This window comes from Artemia sp. Qi Xiang Cuo, chromosome 4, assembly GCF_049724085.1.
Source record: "Artemia sp. Qi Xiang Cuo chromosome 4, ASM4972408v1, whole genome shotgun sequence".
NCBI classification, from domain to species: domain Eukaryota; kingdom Metazoa; phylum Arthropoda; class Branchiopoda; order Anostraca; family Artemiidae; genus Artemia; species Artemia sp. Qi Xiang Cuo.
The window spans coordinates 22,772,221-22,787,756 of NC_142797.1; the positions used below are offsets into that span (position 1 = coordinate 22,772,221).

Here is a 15,536-nt window from a genome sequence, read left to right on the forward strand (position 1 = left end):
CAAAACAGAGACGAGTTGCAATAAATAACCAAGTCATACTCAATACGCACAGAAATTAGGAGGAGTGCGGCTGACATTCCCTCTACCTGTCTTCTAAAGACCAGAATATAATTTGCACTTTACTGGAAACAAAACATATTTAAAAAATATATCATTTTAATAATTTATTAAATCCAAAATTATCAGGAATTTCAGGAATGCATTTAATAATATAAAAAACTCATATGAAATTAATATATAAAATTCTTAAACAACAAAAAAAAAAAAAAAAAAAACAAAAAAAATAAATACCTGGTTATTAAAAAACCTCCTTTGACTTGTTAAAATTTAACGGTTATCGCTTTTGGTTTTTTCTGTCGCATAAATTGTCAGGAAACTCAAATCCAGCAATTTCCTTCAAAACATGACCCTTCATAACTAGATGCTCCTTAATGTTATTAACATTCGGGCATAAACAAATAGGGCATTTCTTTTTTGTGCTAGCTTCATGTTCTATATAATGAATGGCGAAATCGGTGAAGTTGTTTATTTCTATGTCACATTTTTCACAGTTAAATGACAACCCTGTTTCACAGTTTGTAGATATATGCAACTGCAATAAATAATAGGAATTTTCAATCTTTCCACAAGAATCACACCGCCATCTGCCATGGCGGATGTCATCAATATTGCGTTTCGATAGTTTCTTAATTGGAACGCTTGTTCTCAAAAAGATTTTCTCAGGTTGCTTAGTTTTGTTGGAAGGGCAAGGCAGCCAAATGGTTTCTGATGCAGTAGAAACATCCATGTGAAATCCAGTACGTTTGCTTTGAGAGCGATGATTGCGGACTGGGTCTAGAAGGAAAGAGAAAAATGTCCACCAGATTACTTATTAGACACAAATTAGTATAACTCATAAAAAATAAAGCTGAAAATGGTACAGAGTGCACTCCAATAAATACTTGGGCTAAATATAAAAATACGAAAACCTTTCGCTCTTGCCCGGGCATTCTCCCCCCGAAAAAAATAATATAAATTTTATCCCATCAATGCAATTCATCTATCTATTTTTTTTATTAATTTGCACAGACATTCGAATATGTATGTAGATCTACACACATATAAGTGAGTTCTGGTGGGAGTAGAATGTCTCCTCCATAACACCGTCCCGCCTGATCATCCACCAAATAAAGGCTTAACGCCAGTCTTTATATCTAAGAACGTTTTCATTTATTTTAACTAACTGTTGCCGAGTATTTCATTGTACCTGGGCAAAAAATAGAGAATTTAGAAAATCAGCATGAAAGTGGCCTAAAACCACCCAAACTTTTTTTGTCAGCAAGGCAAGTTGCAAGCCAGAACCAATGATACCACAAGTTTTCTGAGAACTCGGCAACTGAGCTAGTCACTAATGTTTTCAAAAACATCTTTGTTGACGGTGTATTTCAATAGCTCAAAAACTAAAAAAATTGGATTTTTTGAATTTTAAGTGCTAAGATTCTTTCATGTTTCATGCAAAAAAAAAAAAAAAAAAAAAAAAAAATTCCTCACAAGAAGGAACAAACTCTTAGCTGCTCATGCAACTTGTTCTTGTGCCCGAATGCATAATAAAAAAAAAACACTAAGGACTTCGGATGTTTTTCGAACTGAAGACTATTTTGTTCAACAAACTTAACAGATAGTTATATATCTGCAGAAAAATGTGATTTTTATGAATAATAAGAACATGGATCCTCTGAACGAACACGATGGTGACCATAAGGTGATTATAAAGGATTGAAGTTGTTCTAGCGTGGTGAGATACTTTATGGTCTCCACTTTGTCAACAGCTCTTTCTTACATTCTTAACCCTAAAATGGGACCTTGCTTGCGTGGCCTCAGAGTGGACCTTTGACACGTTTGCCTAACTAGAAATGAGTCGGCAAACAGCGCAGTAGGAAAACCTTGACTGGTGGCACCACTCGATAATATCATACCCTATTATGCTGGATTTTACTTGTTTTGATTGGCTGATCAACCCTTTCTTCTCTACGTTATTTATTACAGGATACCTAACAATTAAATATAAAATTTGTAGCAATGAATACATATTGAGTTGGAAACAATAGCCTTGAAATTGCTTGTGCAGGACTTCAAATTTTGTTAAGTAGAATGCCATGTAGAAACCAAGATCTACCCAGAATTACACCAAGTCTCCATTCAGCTGGAGGTACTGGGACCTTCTTACTGTCTGGTCCTAGGCCAAGTGATGCACTTTACGTTGACTTAAAAAGGAGTATCTAGGAATGATTTACACTAATGATGCCTATTGCGTTTCGTGAGGCAACAACAGTTTCAATTATTCAAAATTAAAAATCACAAAACCTCAAACAATTCATTCATTTTAATAACATTTCCATCAAGGATATTTAAATCATCAGCATAATCTAAGTCTGGGAGAGTTTCACTTCCTCAATTGTTTCCGTGTACTCCCATTACCTTTGCTTTGTTCCATAGAACAAAGCCCATCAAGATGATCCATATCAAGCTATCTAAAAATTTGATTTGCCTTCAAGACATACATCACTGACGGCAATTCACAAAAATTGAAGGAGGGAGCAAAACACATATTTTAATATCTATAGGGTGCACTTTGTCACTTTTTTCAATATTTCCAAATAAAATACCAAAAACATTTTTCAAGAAAACACCCTAAAGAGGTATCTTTAAAAATATAGGCTGGAGGGGGGGGGGCAAAACATCTACAATGGGGCCCAACTTTCCCCCAATTGACACCATTCCTTAAAGGGCCATCGGAAGGGACTAGCAGAAAAGGCATAGGAGGGGGATGGATAGCCTCTAATCATTTTCAAATTGTAAGAAGGCACTAGGACTGTCAACTTCCAATCATACGAGTCTACTTCGAAGTTTCTATGGCCACCCTTTCCATTCAAAGTAGCATGGTAAAAATAAAGAAAAAAGGAAATTTTCTACTAGGCTGATCATGAAACATCATAACCAACTGGTGCCTAATTTTGCACCTGGTTGGTATTATTAGCAAAGATAGTGAATTCTATAAAGATAGAAAAAGTAGAATGGCTCAGGACGTTTTTTCACAGTTGAAAAAAGTTTAAAATAATAGGAAGCTAAGACTGAATACCAGGATAAGAACACTACAAACTAAAGTAATGACACTAAACGTGGTCCAGTTCTGAAAAGAAGGGATTTGGTAAGCTGAATAACATTTGTTACATATTCTCTGGAGAAATTGTCTAAGGAATTCGTAGGTAAGCACGGCTATCCATTTTACTAACTGTATGTCAATTTAGGAATTGGTTAAATATGCGGTTTCATCCCACTTTTTGGGCTATAATGAAAGAAAGCTATAGTTTACAGTTGAATAATGAAAAACTACCAGATTCCACTTTTTTCCATCCATCTGGGGCTGAACAAAGAGCAGGCAGTTCCTGCATGGGATAGGGAGAAGTCATTTGGTAGAGCTTAAAGGAAGTTATAACTTGATTAGGAGGGGGATAAAGAGTGATGCTTTAAATAGATTTTGGTGAAGCAGTGGACACAGCTGTGTTCGCTGCAGCCGGCCTGGCAGAGTAGTATGTTGTTAGTAGTAGTAGTGGCAGTACTTTTTTTTTTATCGGAAATTCACTGCTAGTAAAAAATACCTGATAAAGCTTACTACTGGTGGAGTCAACAGTCAATTCTTGCCAATTTGATTTGTATATATTTTTCCAGATTGTATGTGCCTACAAGCTAGATCCTTAGGTGGTTTCAGAGGAATTACACAGCCTATGTAATTCCATATATATATATATATATATATATATATATATATATATATATATATATATATATATATATATATATATATATATATATATATATATATATATATATATATATATATATATATATATATATATATATATATATATATATATATATATATATATATATATATATATATATATATATATATATATAAAAAAAAAAATATAAAAATATAATATATAAAAAATATATATATATATATATATATATATATATATATATATATATATATATATATATATATATATATATATATATATATATATATATATATATATATATATATATATATATATATATATATATATATATATATATATATATATATATATATATATATATATATATATATATATATATATATATATATAGCATATATAAAAAAAAGAATGTAATTTCAGAGGTAAAAGTTAAGTAAAAAAGGTTTTGGGCAAAAAAGTAAATCAACAGCACTGATTATTATTAAACTAGGACCCTTAAGACCTAGAATATTAAGACCATTGAATAAAGAATAATATATTATTACTTTTTTATCTGAATTTATCAGACAACATCCCAAAACACACTTTGAGCCTGTTGACACCAAGTCAACATGGCCTGGTCCAGTGGAATCACTGCTTATCTTACTCGTGGTGAAATATACATCAAGATTTGGACAAAATATCAGCTTTATGCCTTGAGTATTAATCTCAAATTAGTGCAAATTCACACACAAAAGACCATCAGCAGCAATATTTTATGAAAAAGTTATTTGCCTACATTACAAAGCGTATTCATAGATATGACCAACTCTTAAAGCATGAACATGATTATGCAGAGTAATAACCTTTATTATTCATTATTTTTGAAAACATTTTTTCCCTATATTTACCTGCAGTTTTTTCACAGTCTATCAGAAGTAAAAAAAATAAATAAAAATAATAAACACTTGGCTAACAAGAGTTGCCTACAAAGTCCAACGAAGTCAAAGAGTTGCCTTCATACTTTTATTTAGTCTGCTTTTTTGAAGTCTAATTTAAAATTTGAGTTTAAAAACTGCATAAAAGTCTTTTTCCACTTTAACTTCTTTTCCTTACTACTATTTTTGAAGTCTACTTTCAAACCTGATTTTAAAAACATTCTATAAGAAGACACAATTGTATCTTCTCTCAATTAGATAAAATATCAATAATCCTCAATAAGAACATTAATAAACAATAAAAATACCTTTCTTTACTTCTGATTTCATTTTCGGTTTGAGAGAGCCAGTTTTCAACTGTTAGTTGGCTTGGACCATAGTAGGTATTTTCCAGGTGTAATCTCAGGCTTTTCTTTTGAGTCTCATCCAGTCAAAGATAGAACTTTTGACAGGAATCAAATGTCTGTCAAAGCTAGATGACACTTCTTTCCCTGAAATTGGTAGACAGATGAGAAAATGGAAGATAAAATTTATGCACAATTTTTATTACTAGGTCTGCCTCTTGTAGGGATCACTTTATAGTGGGGTCTATATTATAAGCTATATTTCATCCCCATTCTGACCCTGATACCCTAGAGCCGTCAAGATGATGGAGGGGGAAGAAGTCTTGGACTCAATGGTGGGGATAAAAGGGAAGATGGCCAGGCCTGGGTGTTATTTGTGTTCTTAATGGAAGAGGAGTTGGTCATTTTTTGAGAAGAGGCACTTTTTAAATGCCTTTTTAAATTTTTAAATTTGGAGGCACTGAATTGAGGACCATTGTTGGTGGTTCCATGTACTAAGTACTAAGGAGATTCCATGTCTTGCGAACTGTCCCTTGAGCTTAGTGATTATGGCTGCAGATGTTGTGGAATGTAATCTATCTACCTCGAAATATCTGCAACAGTAATCTACCATCACAATGAATTCATGTCCTTTCCATTGAAACAAGTCAGATGCTACATGTTTGCAAGGTAGTGATGGGATTTCTGAGCAAATCATAGGCTCTTGGTGAGATGGTTTGCTGAGATGGTTTGAATAATTGAGTGTACATATACTTCTATATTTTCACATAGGTTATGGTTTGTATCTGGTAAATGTAGTCTTGATAGGGTATTGACAATAGGAATGTCTTTGCCCAGTCTATAATAGATTCTTAGATCGTATGGCTGGATGTATATAATCAAGTGTTGGATTCTTGGAAGTGCTTTGTGTAGAGACTTGGTTAGAACATTTTCTAGTGGTCTGAGATCAGTGATGACATCTACCCTCCAGCCATAGATGTAATGGTGAAAATGTTTGACTTCAAACACAATTGCAAACAGTTCTTTCTCAAGTTGTGAATAGTTTTGTTCTGATTTGTTTAGAGACCTTGAAGCATACCCAAATATATTTGCACCAGATGAGATTCTTGCCCCTAGTCCATGTTTAGAGGCATTGACTTCAACTGGATTATATCACTGGTTTTATTGAAGTACGCAAGGTTTGATACGACAGTCTGTTTAATTTCTTTCAAGCTAGTTTCATGGTGTTGTTCCCAAACAAATGTTTCATCTTTTAGTAGGTCTCTCAAATGACGATTTTTTGTGGCAAGATTGGGTATATATCTTGAAAGAGAGTTTGGCATTCCAAGCAGGGTTTGTAATTCTTTTTTGGTTGAGGGTGATGGCATTTCAGTAATAGCTTGTATTTTTTGGGGGTCAGGTTGTATTCCAGTGTTGCGGATTATGTGTCCAAAATAGCACACAGTATTAACTGCAAATTATCATTAGTTTTTGTTAAAATGTATTCCTTTTTGTTTAGCTGTTTCTAATAGTAGTTCTAGTCTCTTACAGTGATCTTCAGGTGTATTGGCATAAATAAGGATGTCGTCTACTAATATTTTTACTCCTTCTAGACCCTCAAAAATCTCAACAAAGAAACCCAACAAATTTTTGAATAGCTAATGAACAGCAGTGACCAAAACATCACAAATTTTCCAAATAAAAAATCCTTAAGCAGAAGGGTTCAAGGCTAAATCCCTCCAATTTTTTTTTTTTTAAATACAGGTCAAATGATGGTGCACAATTTCCTGTGGTATTCATTTTTAAAGTTCAATTTCTTTGTGTTTTTTCTTCTTTTTTTGAGGGAGGGGGGGTTGATCTACCATAGTAGGGGTCAATAAAGGTTAGTAAAAATTATATGAAACTATGAAATTAGGGGCAACAGCAGAAGGGTTGATATGTAGTAGTACAAGTAATTGCTTCCCAAAAAGTACAAGTAATTGCTTCCCATTGGCTTTGTCTTGTACCAACATCTATAGTACACAATACCAGTTCACCCTTTACAATCTATAGCACGTCCACTAAGCTTATATCAAAAGATTTTAGCTTGAGAAATAATCTTCAGGGGTATAGAGTCAAACTCCAAGTTAGAAGTCAATGCTTTCAGTAAAGACATTTTTCATAAAATCATCAAAGCCTGTTCACAGAAAGTATTGGGTTTCAAGCAGAAATAAAATAGCTATATACAGTATTATAGGCAATGGCTTCCAGAAAAGGACAAGAGGGTCTGGGGCCATACATTTACAAACTCTTTGTGATTTGAAAGTCTACATATTTTTTGAAGGTCTACGTTTTTTGTGTGGGAGGGCAGAAGTTAACTGGATGCTAACAGTGCACATATAGCCCAGTTTGTGCTTCCATATTTCCAAAAAGTTTGGATAGTAGCTGCTAATGAAAGCTTGCATCCAAGGGTGTCTGCTCTCTACCAATTTGTTAGTTCACACAATACTCTGGGTGTACTGTCTAGATCAGTAAAAACAGAAGGGGGGGGGGGGTCACCCTTTGGTTCATTCTTAGATGGCTTACTTTGGCGTCTTCAACACAGTCTGTTAACTCAGTAAAATCACTGCCAGGCTCTCCTGGAGATCTTTGAAAGCTGAAAAACATTGCTAATAAAAGAAACGCCAGAGCTGGTATTATACAAACCTGCCAAGGAAACTCAGTCACTTCTTTACCACACCTGGTACCCAAGCACATGAAGTCAAATTCAAAACCATGTTTTTTCTCTGGGTTTACCAGTGACAATCATTCCAAGATTTTTAATTATGTATGACAAATAGAGTGGGTGATTAGCTGGGACACCATAAATATATAAAGATGTCAAATGGATGGTAAGTTTGGTAAGGTAAGACTTTCTGAACAATATTGTCTGCGTTTAGAAGACAAGCAACAGTAAGAATATATATAGAAACCTGCCCTGTGCCGAATACTGGGGCCCAGCGTCAAAGCCATTGGACTCCCAATAATATATATATATATATATATATATATATATATATATATATATATATATATATATATATATATAGGGGTAAGACACCCAGTAGTCGGCCACTTGCCTATTCCCGGACAGAATCTTTGGTAGGAATGAATCATCAGCCTATTCACGGACAAAAGTCTCCAATGCCCGGTCACCTGCGATGCATTATAATTTTAAGAACTTTTTGACATTTAAACTACTCTAATTACTGTATTATACCACCTAGAAACTTAATTTTTTTACAGTTAAAATCATGTTTCTTTTCTGAACGAGTAGGTTACTAATTCAAATAGTTTCGATTGTACATTGCTTCCTATTTTTAAATTTACTAAGAAGTGTCAAATCTTCCTATAGACGGACATATAGGAATCGCTCATGTATATAGTTATTACGCAATATTGCTTTGTTCGGTTCAGTGATTTCCTGTTATCGCTTTTGTCGGGTTTTCGTCCGCTTGTTGCTAGGCCTATAGGCAGAACCTGCTAATTCGTATTTTGGCAAATTCATGATTCATGATGGCAAACAAAACATTAAATTGTAAAAGGTTTATTAATATAAGAAATTTTTTATTTAAATTTGATTTTCAGAGAAGATAATAATTCAGATTGGAATTATTGAGAAAAGTGATTATTCTTGTTATTCAATGTGAGCAGGTGCGGATGAAGGATTTTTTTTTGGGGGGGGGGGGCAAAATAGTTGGATTCTATAAAAAAAATTACGGGGTGCAACGTAGGTTGATCTTATAAATTTGCATCAGGATTAATTTTAATTAACGTAAACTTGAGTTAATTAATTAAATTATGCTCTTTAATGCTGTTTTTTATGCTTTTTTATGCTTTTTATGCCTTTTTTTATGCTGATTACAAATATAATAATCATTTCTATTGTAAATGAATTTCCGCCCCCCCCTATATCTGCCAATTCAGGGTATACATTCCTACATAGGGGGGGGGGGCAAAGTTTGCCTCTGATGTAAATCGGATGTAAGTTTAAGTACAAGTTTAAGATAAATATTCAGATTGAAGTTATTGAGAAAAGTGATTTTCCTTGTTATTCAATGAGGACAGGTGCGGATCAAGGATTTTGTTTTTTTTGGGGGTGGGGGCGCCGACAAAGTTGGCACAAAAAACAAATTAAGGGCGCGCAAAATCGGTTGATACGATAAACTTGCGTAAGTCGTAAGTTTAATTAACGCAAACTTGAGTTAAATCAGTAAATTAAACTACTTTAGGCTACACTAGGGGGGCGTGCGCCCCTTCGCCCCCCTCCCCGCTGGATCTGCCACTGAATGAGGGGAACTGGTATTCCCCTGTACAATGTTTTCAACTATGCAAGATTCCAATGGTACACTTTTCATATTGATCTGACACTATTTTTGATGTGTTTTAGGCTTTTTTTAGAAATCACCATAAACTTTTTTTGGAATAAACTTTTACTTTTAAAACGAACCAAAATAATAATTACCATTCCTGAATCAATGTCCCATGGCAACTTTTTCTTAATAGTAATTTTTTTTCAAAATTTTATCCTTTGAAACGAGGCGGGATTTCTTAATTGCTTTTGACACCTGTTTTTGTTTGAGAAGTCGCATATTGATTCCTTTTTTTCTTTATTTTTGCCGTGTATCAAAAATGGAAGGTTGTATCAAAAAGAAATCAAGTTTGGTTCATGCTAATGAAATAAAATAGGATGAATATGCAATAATTTGTAAACAAATTTGGGCTATATATTTCGGCTCAACGGAATTGTTGTTGTCATTTTAATGACAAAAAATATCATTTTAATAGCGGGGAACTTGATTTTAATAACCGAGTAATGGAAAATTTTCTGTGGGAGCAAATTTGTACTAGGGGACCGGGTATTTGTGGGGAAACTTCCATAAGGGATGGAATTTCTGTTTTTTTCTGGGGGGAGGTGGGTTAAACAAAAAAAATGTAATTGGGTACTTACGCATTATGCGGGCACCGCATAATTTACAAGTCTGACCATTTTTTTTTGGGGGGGGGGGGTCAAACCCCAAACCCCCCCCGGGGTACAACCGTGGCCAAGGGAACAAAATTGCTATTGTACAAGGAAACCAGTCACGAAACCTGTCAAATAGGCTATTTGCAAGAGATTGCTATAGATAAACGACTGCAAAGCCGTGGTTTCTCAATGAGTGTCAATATTTACAAAATTGATTTTTGTGGTTTAAGGGGGGAAAAGGTACCTAGGTTAGGTTTGGTTACGTATTTAATATATGGTATGATTCCCTCCCCCCTAATGTGAAAATATATAGCCCAAATTTTTTTCTAAATTATTATAAATTCATCCTATTTTATTTTACATTCGTTCTATATACTTTGGGCGGGGGGCTTTCCTCCTAGATGTGTCACTCTCTGTTACGCAACCCATCAGCGCACAGACCCCAGCTCCGGAGGCTGGATCTAGGGGGTAGTGCGGGGGGCGTGTGCCCCCTAGCGAAGTCTAAGCATATCATATTCTTGATGTGCTACTTGAACGTCAAGTAAAGTGTATTCTTAAGAAAATTTGTTTAAAAAAACAAAGTTTTTCTGAAAGAAGTAAAGAGCAAAGTTGAAACTTAAAACGAACAGAAATTATTACTTTTACAGCCTATCTAACATATATCAATAAAACTAGCACAAATAAACCAACTAATTGTGTTTCTCTATGCTTTTAGGATTATAAAAAACTAGCACTTTACTGAAAACACAAAAGTCAAGCATAAAAAACAGGATTATTGATTTAAGAATCAAAAGTGAGCATGCAGCCTAACAACACTAAACGAATCGAAAAGGCATTTCATAGTCTTACACCAGTCCTAATACTATCATCAAGATGGCGTACTTCAACTTGTTTACAGACTAATTGTATGTCCTTCTCAGAACGAAAACAAGAGCCAGTCATTGAACTCAGCCATTGTGCAGAAGTAATACCAAATTAAATGCAAAAAAAATAAAGCGTGGGAGGAAAAAAATAGGAAAATTTTTAATAGGATAGGAAAATAGGAAAATTATTTTTTTTTAGGAAAAAAATAAGCGTGGGAGGGGGCCTAGTTGCCCTCCATTTTTTTGGTCACTTAAAAAGGGCACTAGAACTTTTAATTTCAGTTCCAATGAGCCCTCCCACGATATTCTAGGACCACTGGGTCGATACGATCACCCCTGAGGAAAAAAAAAAATAAATAAACACGCATCCGTGATCTTTTTTCTGGCAAAAAATGTAAAATTCCACATTTTTGTGGATAGGAGCTTGAAAACTCTACAGTAGGGTTCTCTGATACGCTGAATATGATGGTGTGATTTTCATTAAGGTTCTATAACTTTTAGGGGGTCTTTCCCCCTTTTTTTGAAAATCAGCCAAATTTTCTCAGGCGCTTAACTTTTGATGGGTAGCACTAAACTTGATTTTAGAAAGAAAATTTTAGAAGGAGTGAAGCACATCAGTGGTGTGAAAGTGCTTAGTTCTCAAGCCCTAGGCGGTGAAGTGTGATGACCCAGGATAGCGCAAATTGTGAATAATTAAAATTAATTATCACAACAATTTCTTAATACTTCTCTCTATTTATCATGTTTTCTGCAACTGAAAATAAGGCGGCGTATGAGTTCATTCACTCCACAAGTACCAAAATTGAGGGAGAGGATTATTTTCCATTGGAAAGGGGTAGATTTCGTTTTTGTATGGACACATCTGAGGCGGAATAGGCACGTTGAAAGGGTGTGGTATGGGAGGTTTAATATTTGGTTTATTATATTGGTTTAATATTTTCTAAGGCTGTTAACTACAAGTTTAGGGGTAATAGGCCTACTTCATTATAGAGTCTTAAATTACAAGTGTATATTTCATAAATGGCTGGCACCCAACTCCTCCCTTGCAATTCTTGGCTTAAAGGTCAGCACTGCCAGTACCGACTATAAAAGTCCAGCCCGATATTATTTTTGTTTTTTTTTTGCATTAGGCCTAGCTGAATTCCCTTCCCTAAACGACTTAGGTCCCCTGATGAGTAGTTTTACTACTGATGACGGTCACTGTAGCCTATATGTGACCGAAATATCTGGTATTTTTTGTGAAATTTATTATACACTGTCTATTAAAAAGGATTTTATCACTATTTTGAAATTTTATTTTATAGTCATGGAAAGGAAGTGTGGTCTCTTAAATTATATATATAACTAAATACAATCATTCCAGATTCTGCAAATATAGAAAACATCGTATTGCTCATTCTTTATCGTAATTTTTTCGACAAAAAAAAAGAAAAAAAAGACAAAACAACAAAGATGATCTTCAGCTGAAGATTATTCATCGGCTGAAAATCACTTGGCTGAATTGGTTTTGTATTCTTGGTTCCGTTTTTCCGCTATAAAAAAATAAAGAAAATGGTGGGCAAATCGGGCATCAGATTTGCCCGATTTGGTTTCATGTGTGCTTGTTATTTTAGGCTATGCCTATTCGATTTTATTCCTGCTTATTTTTGGTTTAATGGAGTTCTTTACTTTTATTTGAAAAACTTAGGCTAGGTCATCAAAAACCTGTTTTGACGGGTTAATTTAAGCCACCGCTATAGGTTAATAGAATGTTGGCTTTGGGGTGTTTTTCATTGCATAGGCCTATACTATATTTAAACTTTTTTTAAATATACCTAAACGACTTAGGTCCCCTCGAAGCATTATTCTGGATGCTCATTTATGCTATATTAAATTATATTTTTGACAGCTAATGATTTAATAGTTAATGTAATTGCATCAATTATCGGAAAAGTTTATTTTATGTCAAAAGTTTTTAAAGCTCATTTCACACAATGAAACGGATAACATATTGTCGCTGGCAAGGGTGTTTTTTGGAGTTTAGGGGGGAAGATACCTATGTTAGATTAGGTTAGGTTATGTAATAATATATGCTATGCTTTACCCCAGGGCCGTATCCAGGATTTTTTTCAGGGGGGGGTTTTACTAATTTTTGACTTTTTTTTGGGGGGGGGGGGTCACTAATTTTCGACTCAGTTTTCGACTAATTTTACTGATTTTTACCTAGGTTTTACTAATTTCCGACTTATTTTTGAGTCGGTCAAAAATTTCGGGGGGGGGGGGGGTTCAAACCGGGTAACCCCCCCCCCTAGATACGGCCTTGCTTTACCCCCACCCCATTTTTCGGAGGTGTTTTTACTGGAAAAAAATTGGGGGCCGGTTTTATACAACATAAAAATAAAAAAAACACATACAAAATTTGTTTATATCCATTTTAGCTACGTTTTTATGAGTCAGGCAAACATTTCGGGCGGGGGTAACCCCCTCCTCTAGCCCCCCCCCCTCCAGAAAAAATCCTTCCTGAAAATGGTTGTATACTTCCCAATAACCAATAAATAATGCTGGCAAGTCCGGCGCCCCCTGCATGGCAATTTCCCTTCCCCCATGAAAACTTCCTTCATGAACAGATCCTCCAACATAACCACCGACCCCCCCATACCAACCCCTAACCCAAAAAAAAACACCGGAAAACTTCTTTATAAATACCAAAAAACCAAACAATATTTTAAAATTTGGTAAAGTTAATAACTTTTAGCCCACCCTCTGGGAACTTCGGAGGATTAAGTCACCCTAAAAGACATATTTATCATATTTTCGACCATGCTGAACAAAATGGCTATCTCAAAATTTTGATCGGGTGACTTTGGGAAAAAAATAAGCGTGGGAGGGGGCCTAGTTGCCCTCCATTTTTTTGGTCACTTAAAAAGAGCACTAGAACTTTTAATTTCAGTTCCAATGAGCCCTCCCACGATATTCTAGGGCCACTGGGTCGATACGATCACCCCTGAGGAAAAAAAAACAAATAAACACGCATCCGTGATCTTTTTTCTGGCAAAAAATGTAAAATTCCACATTTTTGTGGATAGGAGCTTCAAAACTCTACAGTAGGGTTCTCTGATACGCTGAATATGATGGTGTGATTTTCATTAGGGTCCCATAACTTTTAGAGTCTCTGTACCCCTTTTTTCGAAAATCAGCCAAATTTTCTCATGCGCTTAACTTTTGATGGGTAGCACTAAACTTGATGAAAATTATATATTTAAATTCAACATTGAAATATGATTTCTTTGATATATCAATTGGTATCAAAAACTCGTTTTCTAGGGTTTCAGTTACCATTGAGCCGGTTCGCTCCTTGCTTACACTTTGTCAACTCGAACCGTTTGACAAAAAATACAAAATTCCACATTTTTGCAGATATGAGCTTGAAACTTCCGCAACAGGTAATTCTGATACGTTGAATCCGATGGTGTGATTTTCATTACAGTTCTATGACTTTTTGGGGAAGTTTTTCCCTTTTTCGAATATAAGACAAATTTTCTCAGGCACGTAATTTTTGATGGGTGGGACTAAACTTGATGAAAGTTATATATTTGAATTCAGCATAAAAATCTGATTCTATTGATGTATCTATGGGTATCAAAATTCTGGTTTTTAGAATTTCGGTTACTATTGAGCAGGGTCGCTCCTTCCTTACAGTTCGTTGCCACAAACTGTTTGAAAAAACCTTAAATTTTAACAATTGGTAACTTACAATAACATACAGATTACTGATACAGATGTATCAGTAATCAGTAATTCCCCCCCCTATTCGCCTATTATAGGCGAACCTCAACTTTTCCCCTTAATTTATTACTATTTTATTCATGATGAAATTAGGCCATAAGAAATGTTTACTGTTGCTAACTGACTAAAATGGCTTGTTTCACCGATGGTTTTAAAATTTGGTCAACTGTCAGTTTTCATTCGAAAACTTCAAACACTGAAATGATTGAATTGTTTCACTTGCCCAGAACTCCTTCCCGTAATATGAATTTATAATTAAGTCAACGGTTTTTTCTGGATAAGTGTGGCATAGCAATTTTGAACTCACTCAGTTCAAAATTGATAGTCACAGATTAAACAACTATATTGATCTTGATTTTGAAATTTTGGACACCTATAAAATATTGTGTTTAGCCTATTAGGCTATAGCCTAGTCTTTTGCATTTATACCAAACAAATCTTTTGTAAATAGCCTAGACTTGGTGATTTTGAGTTGATCATAATACATGGCGACTCTCACCCATCGCAGCAGGTTTAAAGCCCCCCCTGAAAAATCTCGTGTGCAAGCCCCCCGCCCAAAGTATAGATGACATATGTAAAATAAAATGGGATGAAGTTATAATAATTTAGAAAAAATTTGGGCTATATATTTGCACATTCGGGGGGGGGGAATCAGACCATATATTAAATACGTAACCAAACCTAACCTAGGTGCCTTGTCCCCCTTTAAACCACAAAAATCAATCGTGTAAATGTTGACACTCATTGAGAAACCCCGGCTTTGCAGTCATGTATCTATAGCAATCTCTTGCAAATAGCCTATTTGACAGGTTTCGTGACTGGTTTCCTTGTACAATCGCAAATTTGGGCCCTGGACCACTGCAGCCCCCCGGAGGGGGGTTAGGGGTTTGACCCCTAAC

At 34.9% G+C, this 15,536-nt stretch overlaps 2 protein-coding genes across 2 annotated transcripts in view; both read right to left on the reverse strand.

Annotated features, from left to right (window-relative positions):
- Window positions 1–15,536, reverse strand: part of LOC148952893 (uncharacterized) — a 448,257-nt gene that overhangs the window by 109,838 nt on the left and 322,883 nt on the right. The window lies entirely within an intron of this gene.
- On the reverse strand, window positions 335–5,193 carry LOC148952897 (uncharacterized). Its single transcript, XM_089087306.1, has 2 exons — window positions 5,011–5,193; window positions 335–834 (listed from the first exon to the last, which is right to left on the reverse strand). The coding sequence occupies exons 1-2, from the start codon at window positions 5,030–5,032 to the stop codon at window positions 335–337; spliced, it is 522 nt and encodes a 173-aa protein (XP_088943432.1). The 5' UTR covers window positions 5,033–5,193.